Genomic DNA, 17,693 nt, shown 5'->3' on the forward strand with positions numbered 1-17,693 from the left:
TCTTGATTGTAAACTACATGGAACTCTTCAGATCTACCTGCAGCGTGGAAATGCCAAATTTATGTATTTATTTATTAGGATTTATTTCCTGCCTTTTTGAAGGAATTCACTCAAGCAGTGTACAGCAAGAATAAGTCAAACATAAACAGTAGACAATTAGAGCAGTCAAAATATTCAAATAATAATAAAGTTAGGCGTAGTTTATAGAATATGCTCACATGCAGTTCTTGCGACTAAAATTTAAGCACACCCATTTAGGCCACCTAAAACCAGGCCTAAATACCTGCACCTAAGTTAGGCACAGATTGGGTTTATTCCACAATGATGCACATAGTTTTCTGAAATTATGATGACCCGCCCATTCCACATCCATGGCCACACCCACTTTTTGACTGCGCACATCAGAATTTACGCACACTGCGTTATAGAATACACCTAGAAAGTTGTGCGTATAAATTCTAATTAAAGACAATTAGTGCCGCTAATTGGTTGTTAAGTACCAATTACCAGTGCTGATTGGCTTGTTAATCAATTAAGTTGTGCGCACAATTTGGCCATGCGGCCAAATTAGCATGCACAACCTAAGGTGCCATATATGGAATTTGAGGGAATGTCAACACAATACATAATAAAACATTTTAATACACAGTGTAGGGTATAAGCAAAGATGGAACATATACATAGGTAAGAGACGAGTTAGAAAGTATGGTGATGAATTTAAAGAAAGTTGCACATGAGGTCAGAGAGATAGTTAAATATTATCTCAGCTAGTGTAGGAGTGGATAAACGTGTCCTGCTACAGTATGTGCAGCCCGTGTCACTCCTTCTCTGTGTGAGTGAGACTAACGTTAGTTACTTCTTCCATTAAAGACTTGGTTGAAGAGCCAAGCTTTCACCTGCTTCCTGAAGTAGAGATAGTCTTGTGTTAAGCGATGCCTTTCAGGCCCTGTATTGTACCATATTGTATAATAGTCTCTGTTCAGCAAGTGGTGGTGGGGGGGGGGGGGGGGGGGGGGGGGGAATATGCTTGCCTTTGTAGCTTATAGAAAATTGCCAGAAAGGCCCATCATGACCCAAAGCGACTATATAGTGGGTTTGGGTGCATTTTATTGTACTTCATCATCATATCCAGATTGCTGTGTCCTAGAGTGCTTCTCTTTTTGTTTCTGTTCCCATTGCTGACATTCTCTGACGATGACTCATTCTTGCTTCCAGTGGGACTTATTACTGCCTCTTTCTTCTCATCAGCAGCTCCAGTCTGTGATGCATCATTTGTTATCTTGGCATTGAGTGGCAGATCACTTTTCATGTGGGGCAGAGCCTTGAACTCTGGCTGTAGACCTGTGGTTTTCTTTCTGACACCTGATCTTATGCCAAGATAAGAAGCGTTTTCTGTTGGCTCCTCACAGTTCAAATTAGGTGTTGATTTCGATAATATGGTGCTCAAATTCCCAAGATTGGTCTTTCTTTGTTGGCCGAACAGACCAAGTGTCTTCTCCAGGATTTTATGAGGCTCTGACTGCCTCCGATCTTGGTTAAGGAAATTTACCTTTGGATTATAAAATGCCCTTCGGTGCTGGACGATATGACCAGCAAATGGCTCTTTATCTTGATGGACTGTGTTACCGATTGAGTTTTTTATGTAAGGAGAGGCCTTTAGGCTTGATACACTACAGCTGGAGGGGCTACTGGAGTGATTAGAGAGTCCTGGTGTGTACATTTCCGTGCTTCTTTGGATTGGTTGTATAATTATTGGTATATGATGACCAGTTGAAATGTTCTTTTCTTCTAATTCACAAAAATGGTCAACGACATCGGAGTTTGCATATAGGTATCGAAACTCTTGGTCAAAACCTTCTACAATGCTTCCAGTCAGATGGATCACTATATTGCTGTGAATGTGACCTGAAAGCCAACTAAAACTGAAAGAAGGATTACAGATATTAATCTTTGTTGATAGATAATGCATGAAGGCAGATGATTCTACAAATACTTGGTACATTATGTAGTACTTTCTATCCAAATCAACTGTATGTTAAAATGTAAACATATATATATATACAAGTGTAACTACCTAACATGCCCAAAGATGCCAGGGGAGGGTCAAGTTTTAAGCTCACCTCCCAATCCAGTTCATGCCCCCGCCTATTCAGTTCATGCCACTCCCCCACTTCACCACCTCCAGAGCACTTCTTCCAGCCACATGACCCAAACAATTCCAGACCCTCCTGCAGGCACTTCCCTGTTAATCTTGCAGCAGGAAGTGTGACCTGTGAAATCTGAAGTTATTTGTGGTTGTGCTCAGGTAGAGAAAAAAAGTGAGTGGTCAGTCCTGAGTCTCCTGTGATCTGCAGGGGTTCCCCCTTTTTCATGGAGGATGACCCTCTGAAGCAGGAGTCCCCCATTCAATGTAGGAGACTTGGCAGGTCTGAGTACCAGACTTAGGAGTGTAAATGTAGGGGAATTTTCAACTGGGCCTAGCTGCCTATGTTTTCAGCTGAAATTTGCCTGAATTTAGGTGGCTAAAATATGGTCACATTAGGATGCTGAGGGGCCTTTCACTAAGTGTAGGCGTGTATGCACGCCAACTTTAAATTACTGCCCTGCTACCGCATGGCCCGGGTGGTAATTTAATTTATGCGCATCCACTACGTGCGCCGGAAAAGTTTCCAACATGCAGCACTAACTGGGCAGTAATCAGCATTGTACGTGCGCTGATGATTACTGCCCAGTTAATGCGTGAGACCTTACCGCTAAGTCAATGGGTGGTGGTAAGGTCTCAGGCCCAAAATGGACACTCACCAATTTTCATTTTGCCGCACGTCCATTTTTGGCCAAAAATTAAAAAGACCTTTTTTGCAGGTGCGCTGAAAAATGGATCTGCGTGCGTCCAATGCATGTGTCTACACCAGCGCAGGCCATTTTTCGGCGCCTTAGTAAAAGGACCCCTGAGCCTTTTTGAAAACTGGCACTTGAATGTAGCTAATTTTTAAATCAGGGCTAGATGGCTCTGTTCTGTCTCCTACTTAACTCCCACCTCCCATGTAAAATAAATGAAATAGGAGTCTCCATCAGCCCACATGTTCCCTACCTCACCAGATAAATGGGAGTACTTTGAAGCAGGTGCAAAAGGAGCTGTGACATTTCCAGAATGACTGCCCCTATGCACGCCATTTTCTTTCCTAAATTTAACTGCTTTACTGCTGTAGGTAAAAGTTTGTATACTGTCAACAGCACAAGCTGTTTCACCCTCAGTTGGGGGAGAGGCAGGGCAAGTTGCAAACTCCCCATTTCCATGGGTAGGACACTTTAGACCTGACATTCAAAGCAGAGAGGCTGCTGGATGTTTAAATGGCTTGTCCGGGGCTATCTGGGGATATTTAGTAGCACTTTACCCGGCAGTAGTGCTGAATATCCCCTCTAACTGCGTCAGGGTTCGGTTCATGCATTGAACCCCATAGCTACAATATTCCTAACATGGCGCCTAACAGGTCGCCATGTTAGGAATATTGTTCAATGGCGTTCAATGCATGGACTGAACCCTGATGCAGCTCTAGTGAAACATGCCGCATGTCGGCCAACGGTCCTTACATAAAGTAATCAAGCTGCATTTATAAAGCTTATTCAGTGAGACACAAATAGAGAGGCTAATACAGCATACACAGAAAGTATACAAACAAAAAAAAACAACACTGGGCCTTCAAGACTGGGACAATTAGAGTTCTTTATTGATGACCCGACACGGGTTGCTATCTATTACCTACTCTAGAAACTTAAAATGTTTAAGATGACTTATTCATGTTTATGTATATTTATGTGGTTGTTTTTATTCTCGCATTTTATTGTCAGATCCCTGAAGCAGGCGTTGTTTAGGCCGAAACACGGCCCGTGTCGGGTCATCAATAAAGAACTCTAATTGTCCCAGTCTTGAAGGCCCAGTGTTGCTTTTTTTGTTTGCTTATTCAGTGAGAAAATTGTTTCCCCCCCCCTAACTGGCAGGCTGGGGGCAGGGCATGGGCGGAGTGCGAACATACCTGGTTAAAAGGTGATTTTCAGCCCATTAACTGGCTCAGTAACTGTGTAAGGTTAAGACAGAAGAAGGCAGTCTGAACTTTGGGCCCTGTTTACAAAGGCAGGCTAACATTTTTATCACGCGCTAACTGTGTAGACGCCCATAGGAATATTATAGGCATCTGAACAGTTAGCATTGCGCTACTTTTTAACGCGTGCTTCGTAAACTGGGCCCTTTATGTGGTGAAGTTAATAGGGCACCGATCTAAATATTGACCGGTGCCCACTTAACTTCCAGGTGAGCACTAAGACGCGGATGTTCAATGCCAGGAACCACACATGTCCAGGGTCAGTTCAGCCTGCGGCTGTGAGTGGCTCAGACGCCATTTACCACCGCAGCCTGAACATTGGCTGCTTTCTTTCTGAAGGCTCTTTTCATTTGCTTACACAGTTATCTTTTGTGTTGTACTGGCCACCTGTAAACTGGAACAAGACTCGAGGGCCGCAACTCAGTCGGTTTTCAGGATTTTCCCAATTAAAATGCATTAAATTGATTTGCATGCACTGCCTCCATTGTATGCAAACAGACCTCATGCATATTCATTGGGAAAAGCCTGAAAACCTGACTGGGTTGCAACCCTCGCGCACCCAGGTTGCCCACCCCTGTCCTAGGGCATATGATCTCCATTCTTATAGGTTAAATGTTCCATGTGACCCATTCCCTCCAGTCTCTTTGAGACCTACTTTGCTTTATGCCTCACCCCCAAGATTCAACCTTTGACCCTACTGATCTACTGTAGATCCTCCAGTCCTCTTAGGTTTTCTTTGCACCGATGGACAACCACAGTCCTAATGCTTTCAAGATTTCCGCAATGAATATGCATGAGATTGATTTGCGTCTAATGGAAGCAGTACATGCAAATCAATCTCATGCATATTCATTGCGGAAATCTTGAAATCCCAATTGGGTTGTGGCTCTCGAGGACTGTGGTTGCTACCTCTGCTTTAGATAAGGGAAATGGACTGATTGGTATTTTGTCAAACAATACGGTACACCTGGTAGCCAGTAATGAAGACTAATCATTGATAGGATATGTGGCCAAGTACTGATGTCCTGCTGTTTGTTTTGAATTGCTTTTGCATTGTATATTTGCTGTCCTCTCAGATCCACAAATGGTGTGGATTATAAATATTTTCAAAATAAATTGGCAGTGTTTTTTCAGTGTTGTCCTCTGTTGTGTGCATCTGTCGCAAATCTTTAGTGAATTCGATCATTATTTAGGACACACTGGTAAGAGCTTTGGGAATGGATATTCTTTCGTTAATCATCACTCTACTTCTGAGAGGCTCGTGCCATGATTCAATATTTGCTCACCTGTAGCTACCAGTTACAACTTCTTCACAATCAACCATTAGAAATTTTGTCAAACTCTGTCCAGAAAACTTCTTTCCTGACTTCGTGTAGTAAGTGTCTCCTGTCAGAGTGCGAACTTTCAAGTTCTAAAAAGAAAAGCAAATGGTCAGGAAAATATGAATGGCAAAAGGAGGAGCCAATGCGGAAAGCTACCGCAGGCAGAAGTACGCAGTTCTCAAGTGCTATGTGCATGTGTCACAGGGCACATGATGTAGAGATGGGTTCAGTGCAGGAGTTAGCTCACGTGATAGACATGGGCACACAACATATTACATCGGGGAGGAATATGATGCAGAGAAGTACGCAGAAGATTTTAATGTGAGCAAAACAAGAGAAATTTACTGCCAGTTCTCAGAAGGCATGAAAGGATTAGCTCATCCTTCCGCATCAGGTCAGAAAAGCTAGTGCCCCCTCTCCTGCACCCACCAGATGTCTGATTCTCCCCCTGAGATTGCTCTTCAGTCCTTTGATCCCCTCCCAACCTGATGACCCCCAATCACCCGTGTCCCCCAAATTGCCCTGGCATCTAGTGGACCACACTTACCCCCAATCCTCCCCAAAAAAACCCTGGTGTCTAGTGGCACCCCAATCCCCTGTGACCCCCCCCCCCACACACACACACAGCATACCTTCAAGAAGAGGCAGGAGCAACATGAATATGGTTATGGAAAGGAGTCTGTGGGCTGACCACAAGCAATACAGTTCTAGAAGAAGAGGGGTCTGGGGGTAAGAGTGAGGAGATCGCATTTTCCATGGTTATTTGCTTTCTCAAACCCATGCTCAAGGTAGGTTAGGTTCCAGTTTGAGAGAGAATTTACAATCTACGTTGCTGGTTCCGGGGGAGGGGGGGTGCACGGCTCTTTCATTTCTTGCTGCCTTCCAATTTCTTTGTTTTGCAGAATAGATCACTAAGGGTCAATTTTTCCAATGATTTACACAGATAACTTTACCAGGACAAATCTTGGCATTTCAAATTCCCCACCAGCTGACTGCTTATATTTTAGCCAGCTGTAAGGAGGAAGAAGAGCTTGGGGCATTTTAGAAAGTAGCTAAATGTAATTGATAAGTCAGGCTACCAAAATTGCAGCCAGTTATCCAATTCAGTGAATCCAGAAAAGGAATAGTGAAAGTAGCCTAGAGGCTACTACAGGGGTACACATTCAGACATTCAGGATATCCATAATGAATAATCATGAGAAAAATCTGCATGCACCCACTATATGCAAATGTACCTCATACACATTCATTGTGGGTATCCTGAAAACCTGACTGGCTGGGTGTGTTCTGAAGACTTGAGTTGAGAACCACTAGATTAGAAGAATGACCTGAGGACGATGGAAGTCAGGCTTGGATTCCCACTGCTGACACTGGATGCTCTTTGTGACCTTGAGGAAGTCAAGAAATGGCTCTGAAATTTAGGCACTGGAATGATGTGTACTACATGTGAATTCTATAATGCCAGTGCCGCTTGGAGCTGCTGTTCTAGAATTTATTTATTTATTCAAGCATTTGATGCACCGCAAATAAATCCAAGACTGGCAACTAAGCGGTGTAGAAACAATCAAGAGGCCACAATGCTAGTGGAGAAAGGTAGTATTGAGAGTAAAGAGAAAAGGGGTAAGAACTGGGGGAATATGGCAGAACAGACAGAGAGAGGGGACTATCTGGAAGATGAGTCACAAGCAGCAGAAAAGAAGGTCCTTAAAGGCTTGAAGGGAGGAAGGGAATTCCAGAGCCTAGGGCCAAGGTAGCTAAAGGCAGTGTCATGCGAGAGAGAAAGGCGGAGCACCAAGGGGGAGGGAATGCAGAGAAAATTATCAGAGGAGGAATGCAAAACACGGTAGGGAACTACTACTACTACTTGACATTTCTAGAGCGCTACTAGGGTTACACAGCACTGTACAGTTTAACAAAAAGGACAGTCCCTGCTCAAAGGAGCTTACAATCTAAAGGACGAAATGTCAAGTTGGTGCAGTCTAGATTTCTTGAATAGAGGTATAGTGGTTAGGTGCCGAAGGCGACATTGAAAAGATGGACTTTGAGCAAGGATTTGAAGATGGGCAGAAAGGGGGCCTGGCGTATGGGCTCAGGGAGTTTATTCCAAGCATGGGGTGAGGCGAGGCAGAAAAGGTGGAGCCTGGAGTTGGCGGTGGTGGAGAAGGGTAGTGAAAGGAGGGATTTGTCTTGAGAGCGGAGGTTACGGGTAGGGACATAAAGGGAGATGAGGGTAGAGAAGTAAGGAGGGGCTGCAGATCAAGTGCATTTGTAGGTTAGTAGGAGAAGCTTGAACTGTATGCGGTACCTGATCGGAAGCCAGTGAAGTGATTTGAGGAGAGGGGTGATGTGAGTATATTGGTCCAGGCGGAAGATAAGACGTGCAGCAGAGTTCTGAACGGACTGAAGGGGGGGATAGGTGGCAAAGTGGGAGGCCAGTGAGGAGTAGGTTGCAGTAGTCAAGGCGAGAGGTAATGAGAGAGTGGATGAGAGTTCGGGTGGTGTGCTCAGAGAGGAAAGGGTAAATTTTGCTAATGTTGTAGAGGAAGAAGTGACAGGTCTTGGCTATCTGCTGGATATGTGTAGAGAAGGAGAGGGAGGAGTCGAAGATGACTCCGAGGTTGTGGGCAGATGAGACGGGGACGATGAGGGTGTTGTCAACTGAGATAGAGAGTGGAGGGAGAGGAGAAGTGGGTTTGGGTGGGAAGACAATAAGCTTAGTCTTGGCCATGTTCAGCTTCAGGTGGCGGTTGGACATCCAGGCAGCAATGTCGGACAAGCAGGCCAATACTTTGGCCTGGGTTTCTGCAGTGATTTCTGGTGTGGAGAGATAAAGCTGGGTGTCATCAGCATAAAGATGATACTGGAAACCATGAGATGAGATCAGGGAGCCCAGGGAAGAGGTGTAGATTGAAAAAAGAAGGGGTCCAAGGACAGATCCTTGAGGAACTCCAACAGAGAGCGGGATGGGGGTGGAGGAAGAGCCATGAGAATGTACTCTGAAGGTACGGTGGGAGAGATAAGAGGAGAACCAGGAGAGGACAGAGCCCTGGAACCCAAATGAGGACAGTGTGGCAAGGAGTAAATTGTGATTGACAGTGTCAAAAGCGGCAGATAGGTCGAGGAGGATGAGGATGGAGTAGTGACCTTTGGATTTGGCAAGGAACAGGTCATTGCAGACTTTAGATAGTGTCGTTTCTGTCGAGTGTAGGGGGCAAAAGCCGGATTGAAGTGGATTGAGGAGGGAACCAGGAATTTGTTTAAGTAGGGCAGGGGAAGAAGGGGAGCAGTTTGAAATGAATAGTGGAGGAGACAGGCAGCCTGTGTTCAAGGTAGAGAAGTGGGGAAATGTGGTAAAAATGGTGAGTTTAACAGATGTAGTTTAGATCAGTAGAAGGTGTTTCAAGAAGTGAAGAGGGAGTCCACCATACAGAACTGCAGTAATCGAGTCAAGAGATAACCAAAGCACAGATGAGAGAGAGGATGGACTGAAGAGAGACAAAAGGTCGGACAGACCGAATTTGAGGGTGAGTAAAAAAAGAGGAGCGAACTACTGAGTGAATCAGGTCTTTGAATGTGAGTTTGGAGATAAAGATCATGACCAATATTTGAATGGAGTCACAGAAGGTGAGGGGAGGAGAGGGTAAGGGGGAGAGTGGGTTGGCAAGGACAATGGCCTCACATTTTATGGAATTGAGGAACAGCCCATTCTTCAGCCAGGAAGAGATGGAGCTCAGACAGGAATTAAGCATAGTGAGGGGGTGGGGAGGTTGGATATACGGTGAAGAATTTGAATATCATCAGTGTAGCAAAACAGAAGACACCTGTGTTCCTGAATTACTGTCAAAAGTGGTGCTAGGAAAATGTTGAAAAGGGCAGGAGAAAGGATGGAACCCTGAGGAACCCTTGGAGAGAGGGGAAAAGACTGAGGTAAGAAGGTCGGAGTGAGGCAGTTGAAAGGAATGGTCAGAAAGGTAGCTGGAAAACTAGGAGAAAACAGATCCTGAGATACCAATGGAATGAATACTAGCGTAAGTCTGCATTTTTGCATCTACCTTTTGGCGTGAATACTTATGATAGCTGAAAGGCTGGTATGGCAGTTAGGCATTCAAATGACAGTATTCTAGAACATTGCAGCCTATTGTTTGGCACTGCCCTGAGTGACCCACGGAAATGAGATACTTGGTTTATAAAACAGAGGTGTAAGTCAGTTATGATGCAACTACAAATTATTGCCAATAAGCATTTGTTAAAGCAAATCAAATCCTTTCCCCCCTTAAAAAATGATTGATACTTATCACCAATTAAATGCAAATTAAGCTATGCACGTGTGACCCTATTCCATGGGGGTTTATCTGCCATTACTTCAGGTACCCACTTAGATGTCAGTCTTTGGGGCAGGATTATATTTTACCATCGTCCTTGTCACCATTGCACGACACTGTGTATATCCAATAGCACTAGAAAATGACTTCTTATAACTGCACCACTTAGGGGTCAGGACTACCCGTGATCACAAATCTGTCAAAATGCAAAAGGTCATTCTAACACTGAGACGTACATGAAAATGGAGCTTGGTGAAACCCATCTTATCACACATTTCGATGAAATACTTCAGGTTGTTATTATCTAGCAGTAGGTAGACGGGAACTTTTCTTTTGCTAGAAGCTTCTACGAGATCACAGAGAATATCAACATCGGTGAACAGGTCCATAACCACTGCAATCACCTACGGGAAAAACAAGGAACAGATATTACTGTAATGTTTTCTTTTGCATATGTTTTTGTATTTTTGGTAATTCATTGTTTGATGTGTGATTGTTTAATTTCATGTATTTACACTCTTCCAAGAATATGCATTTAGTACTAACAAAACTAGAAATCTGTTAAATGAAATATCTGTAACAGCTGAAATCCCATAAAATCAACACAGAAAGAATGGGATTTAGGATATCTTCCATTGAACATGTGTGAAATAAATTTACATATACTCAGTGCATTTTATTCTATCAAAAAAGGTGCCGGTACTCAAATGCCAAGCTACCTTTCAGGGGTGGGGTGATCACTGAGGGACCCACCCCACAATAGCCAGACCCCCTGCAACCAGTCACAGAATCTATGACAAATCAGAACTGGTGTGTAGAGCCTGAGCTCTTTCATTAAAATATGAGGACCATGGGTCAATTTTAGCAGACAATGGAAAAGATGCTGGAATTCAGTACCCCCAAGTACCCCCTCAAATAAAAGCCCTGCATATACTGAATCTTGACTGTATGCAAATGTTTCTTGGGCTTCCGTTGTGGAGGCTGTAGTGTAACAGGGCACCTGACAGGCCTCCTACTTTCTGGGGTAACTTTAATTGAGCAAATAAAAAAATCTACAAATCCTCTGTCGCATCAATTTCGGTAGCCTGAGGAGAACATGGCCTTCAAAGAGTGTCTTTCACGGAGAAAATATCTCAAATGCATAGAGTTACATACTTGAACATCAGTAAATGTACAGGAAAAATTACTGTCAAGATTATACCATTGGACATCTAAAATCCCAAAGCCTCCTTTATCTTGAGGTTTAACGAGCAGTTCGAATGGCAAGATTGCTTTCTTTCCCAACCAGATATAACACAAAAGGAGCTTATTCAAAGCCTTACTATAATGTATAAAAGCCATTTAGACACCAAGGTCATATTATACAACAAAACAATGCTACCAGGCATACAAGTGTTTTTTGTAACCCACATCAAGCTCAATCCTCTGGGATAAACAACACCTACATGTTTGACAGAACCTTCCACCCAGGTTAAAGGAAACTCTTGTTCTCAACGCAACTGCACCTCTCAAGGCCATGGCAGGGCTTCTCATTTCGACCTACGGATCTTTAGCCCAGAGATCTTGCCATAAATATGCTAAGTAAAAATGCAGCAGGGACTAGTCAGAACCATCAAAACATTGTCAGCCCGAAAGTAAGAGCTTGAATTGAACTCAACATGACATTGACCATTGCAGCAGTTGCAGGACAGGGGATTGTCCTCCTCAGTGGTGTAGGGGAGAGCATAGGGGAGTCCAGGGATGGCCTCAAGCTTGGAGGACTTATTTGGGGGATATTTGTTTTAATGAAATGAGACAAGAAAAAAGAACAAAATCCAAAATGCACACCCCAAACACAAATGTGTACAAGCCTCCCAGTGGAGCAGGAGGAAATGTGCCATTGGGTTGCACTGTAAATGGAGACTCTCTAGCTTGTCCAGTTTTAGTCTAGATCAGTGGTTCTCAACCCAGTCCTCAGGGTTTTCAGGATATCTCCCATGAATATACAGGAAACGGATTTGCATGGACTGCCTCAATTGCCTGGAAATCTATCTCATGCATATTCATTGTAGGTATCCTGAAAACCTGACTAGCCGAGTGAATCCCGATAACTAGGTGAAGAACTGCAGATCTAGATCCATAAGTTTTATGAGAAAAGACTTAGGTTTCCAGCTTTTATGTAGATATCACTACTTAAAACATTTGGTTGCTCCAGTTTTGAGACATAATGGGTTTCATTTTATGAAGCTTTTTCAGTGTGCACGGCCTGTTTTACATGCAGAAGGGGCTTTTATAAAGTTGACAGTGCTTCTTTTATATTCTTTACAATGTTATTCACACCTTACCTACATCAGAAATGTACTCTGTATCCAAATGCTTGACTATATTCTTGATCATGTTATTCACGGCCTGTATGCAACAATAACTGTTATCTCAATCTTTATTTACCAATAACGACTCATTGTAAGCCACATTGAGCCTGCAAATAGGTGGGAAAATGTGGGATACAAATGCAATAAATAAATAAAATAAATAAATAAAAGTAAGCACATGGAAATCACAGGCGCAGGAGAGCGTGTGTCTGTATGCAGCTATTCCTGGACAGAGCAGAGGTGGATTTCAGATGAACATGCTTATTTTATGACATACAGAGGTACAGGTGTAGAATGCACATACACACGTACAGTTTTGGCAGGTGTAAATTTGTTCGCTACTGTTTGTGTGCTATTGGAACTGGTTCTGGGAGCCTATTTTACACTTGATGAAATACGCTTAAAACAAGGCCTTTTTCTACTCCCCCAGTCAATATTAGGGGTAACAAATCATCCATTATTATACTGTTGCCCAATTTGCCATTTCTTCCTCAGTCTATTCGTTCTGTATATAGACAGACACAGCAAATGCAAGTGCACATTGTTTTGAGAGGAATGAGAGTGCTAAAAACAGGGGAAAGGGGCTGAGCTTCTGGCTCAGTGGCAGCGCTATGTACTTCCCAGTGCCGTAGCGAGGGTGGCTGACACCCGGGGCGGGTTGCCGCTGCGCACCCCCCCCCCCCGGGTGCAGGGCACGGCGCCCCCCCTCTGGAGCGCCCCCCCCCTGAAACGCACCCTACCTTTCAGCGGGGGGGGGGGGCAGGCGGGAGGGCTGATTGGCCCCCAGTGCACGTCACTGGGAGCTGCGTCGGCTCTGCTGCTTCCCTGCTTTCTCTGCCCCGGAACAGGAAGTAACCTGTTCCGGAGCAGAAAGAGCAGGGAACCAGCGAGCCGACACCCCCCCAGCGCGTGCACCCGGGGTGGACGGCCCCACCGCCCCCCCCCTTTCCTACGCCACTGGTACTTCCATGCCCAGGAACCTGGGTCAAATGGGTCTGAAGGGGAAGACAGGGTTATTCTTCATGCAAACAGAGACACCTTGTGGCAGGATTTAGTAGCTCTGCTGGTGGAAGGAGCCCTGAAGCAGGGTTCTTGGAATGAGCATATAAAGTGAGGGGAGATGCCTCAGGCAGTGGCGTAGCCACAGGTGGGCCTGGGTGGGCCAGGGCCCATCCACTTAGTGCTCAGGCTCACCCAACAGTAGTACACATTTAGTGGTGGCTGGTGGGGATCCCAAGCTCTGCCAGCTGAAGACTTCCCCCTGATGGTAACAAAAATGATGCTCTCCACGATACTAGTATCTACGAATGCTCAGTTTTCAGCACATGCCTGCTGCAGATTGCCAAGGTTTAGCGAAGCATTTGCCCACCAGCTGAGATATTTATTTGGTGGGGGTGGGGAGAACACTTGGTGCCCACCCACTTCTTGCCTAGGCCCACCCAAACTCTGCTGTCTGGCTACGCCCCCGGTCTCAGGTAATTGCAAATGAAGCCCTGAGTCTGACTGAAGTGGAAACTCATAAAAGGAGAGACCTGCTGGGTCAAAAAAGGGAAGACAAAGCTCGCCACTAACAGAGATAAAAGGGACTGTGCCAGGCTTGTCCGAGTTCAGTCCTCAAGGGCTGCAAACAGGCCATATTTTCCTGAAAGTTCGCTAAATATTGTTGTTTCTGATTTGGGTGTACAAAGAAGTGCACGTTCTCAATTTGGGGGGGGGGGGGAGGGGTCCCAGAGAACAGAACCAATTACTTTAAAAGCTGGAAGATACTGCATCCTTCAATAGACAAGTGGAGTGGAGGAGTGGCCTAGTGGTTCTTGCAATCCAGAGGTGGCCAGTTCAAATCCCGCTGCTGCTCCTTGTGATCTTGGGCAAGTCACTTAACCCTCCATTGCCTCAGGTACAAACTTAGATTGTGAACCCTCCTGGGACAGAGAAACATCCAGTGTACCTGAATGTAACTCACCTTGAGCTACTACTGAAAAAGGTGTGAGCAAAAATCTAAATAAATAAATTGAAGAATGACTTATTTCAGTTGCCCTATGTAGGAGCTGGGAATGTCTAGTAATAGAATTGCACTTAAGATCAATTTTATTTAGCTGTTTTGTATTTTAGTTTTTATGATTATGTACATTTCTGTTGGAATCCGCCTCGGATAAAAATAATAAACTCAAGTAAACTGATAAACTCAACACCCTTCCGGAAACTACTAAAGACTAATTTGTTCAAAAATACTTATCAAAAGGATCCGTCATAAATGGCCTGACATCTAAACTCAGCCAGAACAAATTAACAGTGAACTCTTCTATTCGATTACTTTAACGTCTATTTCTTTTCATTATTGAACATTATTCATTACCCTTGATTTCAAACTCCTGAAATTTACTGTATATCCACATACTTCTAATGTACTTCATATTTCTGTACTTTAACTGTAATAATTAATAATATGTACTTCTCTCCGGAAATGGTTACCGCCATTTCGGCATAATGTAAGCCACATTGAGCCTGCAATTAGGTGGGAAAATGTGGATACAAATGCATCAAATAAATAAATAAAGAATGAATATGTATGACAAAGATTTGTATGCCCACAACAGCCATTGTATGCAGATCTCTCTCATGCATATGCATTATATGTTTGGCCACCTGCAGAGCCGGTAAGAGTTTATAGTATTGGTTTTTAAATGGATGAGATAATGTTTGTGAAAAATAAGTGGATGTTATTATTGTTGCTTATTTAGATTGCTGACCCCTGAAGACGCATTTTTGTGAAACACAATCGTGTAGGGTCTGTACAATACTACCTCAGTGAGCAAATGAGATGATAGCTCCTGAGAAGCAGCATGAAGTTGAAGGAAAGAATTATTGATTTAAGATATTTAGACAATAATTGTTAGATTTATGAGATTTAAAGATGTAATAAAGATGAATATAATTGCAACAGTTGTTAAGTATATTATATAAATTTGCTGCAACTATTTATTGAAATTAACCTAAGATAGCATTGTGATATGCATATGCATTAGAGATATCCTGAAAACCTGGTCTGCTTGTAGCCCTTGGGGACTAAATGATGTTTAACCCTAGTATACATAAAATGCGGACACTACATGTTAGCATACTGAGAAGATATTTTGTTCCTTTCTATTACGACTTCAAATGCCACCTTCTTACCTTTCTTGCTTTGTTTATGAGTGATCGCAAACAGTCTTTGATGTTGCTGGACTTCTCTCTCTGGAATAAGACATGCACCTGAATGGGGTTAGCCGTGGTAGAGTGTGGAAGTTCTGGCCAGCCCAGCTCCAGCATGGGGGGCTCCAGGTCCGACATGAGGGGGAAATAAGTGCCAGATGTTTGCTCCGAGATGCCATCTTCCTCCATGAGAGATTCAGCTCTGGATTGTGATCTGGCTGTAGGTAACCCTGAGGTGGCTGCATTCATACAGCTGCCAATGTACTGAATGTCTAAGCTGGAAAGAAAGGACAGTTCCTTTTCTTCGGCCAGAGCTCGCAGGTAGCCCTCTTCGCCCTTCTCTATCAGAGCATCCATGGCCAACCTGGCACTCTCATTGTGGCTGAGGTTGAGTGGGGAGCTCTGACGCCATCGGTTCTTCAGATCTTCCACTCTGCTCCTCAGTGGCCCAGAGAACCGCTGGCCTTGTCTGGAGAGCTCAGAGCTCAGCATGACTTGATATTTGCCTTCACAATCAGTAGCAATGCACTTCCAGTGTCATGCTCTGTCATGCATCCTCCTCTTCAGTATCTCACTGGGCTTCTTGATATACTGGGCAGAAGAGTGAGTACAATACTTTTCTGTCCTCTCATACACGAGTGATTAATGCTTCTCATCAGCTCCAACAGCATAGGTTACTTTGCAATTTCAGGTTTCCTCTCCTGGTTAAAGCAATATACTCCTTCCATCTCCTGACCTTAGCAGATCTTTTCCCTTTGATTGTATTTCCTGATACTGGAGAGGTATGCGAGCAGTCTCAGTCTCTCTCTTCCAGTGCCCTTTATACCTCAGCCACATGATTTCAAATTCTGCTTGCCATGTGAAGGGATTTGCAGTTGCTGGACCGACCTGCCAGTGCCCCTCCCTAACCTGTTTGTTCAGTTCTGGGAACATCAGGATTTGTGAGCAGGAGGAAGCTGCTGAGAGTCTGCAGTCAGCATTTTTATCTGGGCTCCAGCTCAGCACTAGATTTCCCCAACATAACATTACTCCTGTTCACGGGATGTTAGGGAGTCACAATTAATTTACTTTTAGTTCCTCGCATTATTTTTACATTGCTTAAGAGCAGTCACATGCCTCCTATCTTCCTACCTTTCCTTATCCTATATAATAAAACTCACCCTCAACGTTCTGAGGACAGTGACGTCACTGTCACTTCCTTCCAGAACGGTTCGTAAGACCATGGTGGTGAAAGCCACCGAAATCACCCAGGCCCATGACGTCGAGGGCGGAACAATGGCGTTCGGTGCGTCCAAGAGGCAGGTGCGGAATGCGGAGCAATGCCATCAGAAAGACGAAGGGGTCCATAGGTAGGTAGGTAGATAGGGATGGAGAAGGGGGCGACGAAGGGGTCGGTAGGGAGGCAGGGAGAGAGAAGGGGGGGTTGGGGAAGAAAACCTTGCTAGCGCCCGTTTCATTTGCTCCTGAAACGGGCCTGTTTTCCTAGTTATATATATTCATTTAATTAGCTTTTGCTCACACCTTTTTCAGTAGTTGCTCAAGGTGAGTTTCATTCAGGTACACTGAGTATTTCTCTGTTGCTGGGGGAGGGTTAAGTGACTTGCCCAAGATCACAAGTAGCAGCAGTGGAATTTGAACCGGCCACCTCTGGATGTCAAGACCAGTGCCCTTCCTTAAACTATGTGTGAGCTAAGGGAGGTCAAGCAACTTATTGAAAGTTGGACAGTGAGCTGCTGTGGTTGCAGCTTTGGTTTCCAGCTCTTACCCCTTTTCTTCCAACAGTCAGATACCCGATAATAACAGCTTAGCACAGAGCTCCAGAACTGCACTAATTGAAGCTGGAGGTTGTAGAGTTTATTACTGTATTTATACTGTTTTATATTGTGATCAATAATTGTTTGCTCACCATGATGTGGTGGACAGAGGTCCATGACTGCAATATTATTATACTGGAGTATTCAGGAAGGACATGATAGAATTGTGAACTGCTTTGCCCTGCTTGCCAGTAAAGGTGGTAAAGAAAATTTGGAAGAAAGAAGGGAAGAAAAGAAAAGGAGGCATTGGCTGTGACTACAGACTAGTCCAGTGATTCTGAAACCTGGTCCTGGAGGCACCCAACCAGTCAGGCTTTTAGGATATCCACCATGAATATTATGCGATAGATTTGCATGCAGTGGAGGCAGTGCATGCAAATCTCTCTCCTGAATATTCATTGTGGGTATCCTAAAAACCTGACTGGCTGGGGTACCTCCAGGACCAAATTTGGGATCTACTGGACTAGTCAATCAATTACACCACATCTGTTCTAGCTTGCCACACATCCATCTGAGACTAGGTCAGGACAACAGTCTGGTGTCTAAAATAATGTTATCTTTAAAGACTCGATACAGATCTGTGTTTCGGCCA

General features: G+C 44.2%; 1 protein-coding gene across 1 annotated transcript; it reads right to left on the bottom strand.

Annotated features, from left to right (window-relative positions):
- Positions 1–997: 997 nt before the first annotated feature.
- On the bottom strand, positions 998–16,132 carry FAM83C (family with sequence similarity 83 member C). Its single transcript, XM_030213146.1, has 4 exons — positions 15,270–16,132; positions 9,981–10,148; positions 5,387–5,511; positions 998–1,922 (listed from the first exon to the last, which is right to left on the bottom strand). The coding sequence occupies exons 1-4, from the start codon at positions 15,777–15,779 to the stop codon at positions 1,067–1,069; spliced, it is 1,659 nt and encodes a 552-aa protein (XP_030069006.1). The 5' UTR covers positions 15,780–16,132; the 3' UTR covers positions 998–1,066.
- Positions 16,133–17,693: the final 1,561 nt, after the last annotated feature.

Source organism: Microcaecilia unicolor, chromosome 8 (assembly GCF_901765095.1).
Source record: "Microcaecilia unicolor chromosome 8, aMicUni1.1, whole genome shotgun sequence".
Classification (NCBI taxonomy): Eukaryota; Metazoa; Chordata; class Amphibia; order Gymnophiona; family Siphonopidae; genus Microcaecilia; species Microcaecilia unicolor.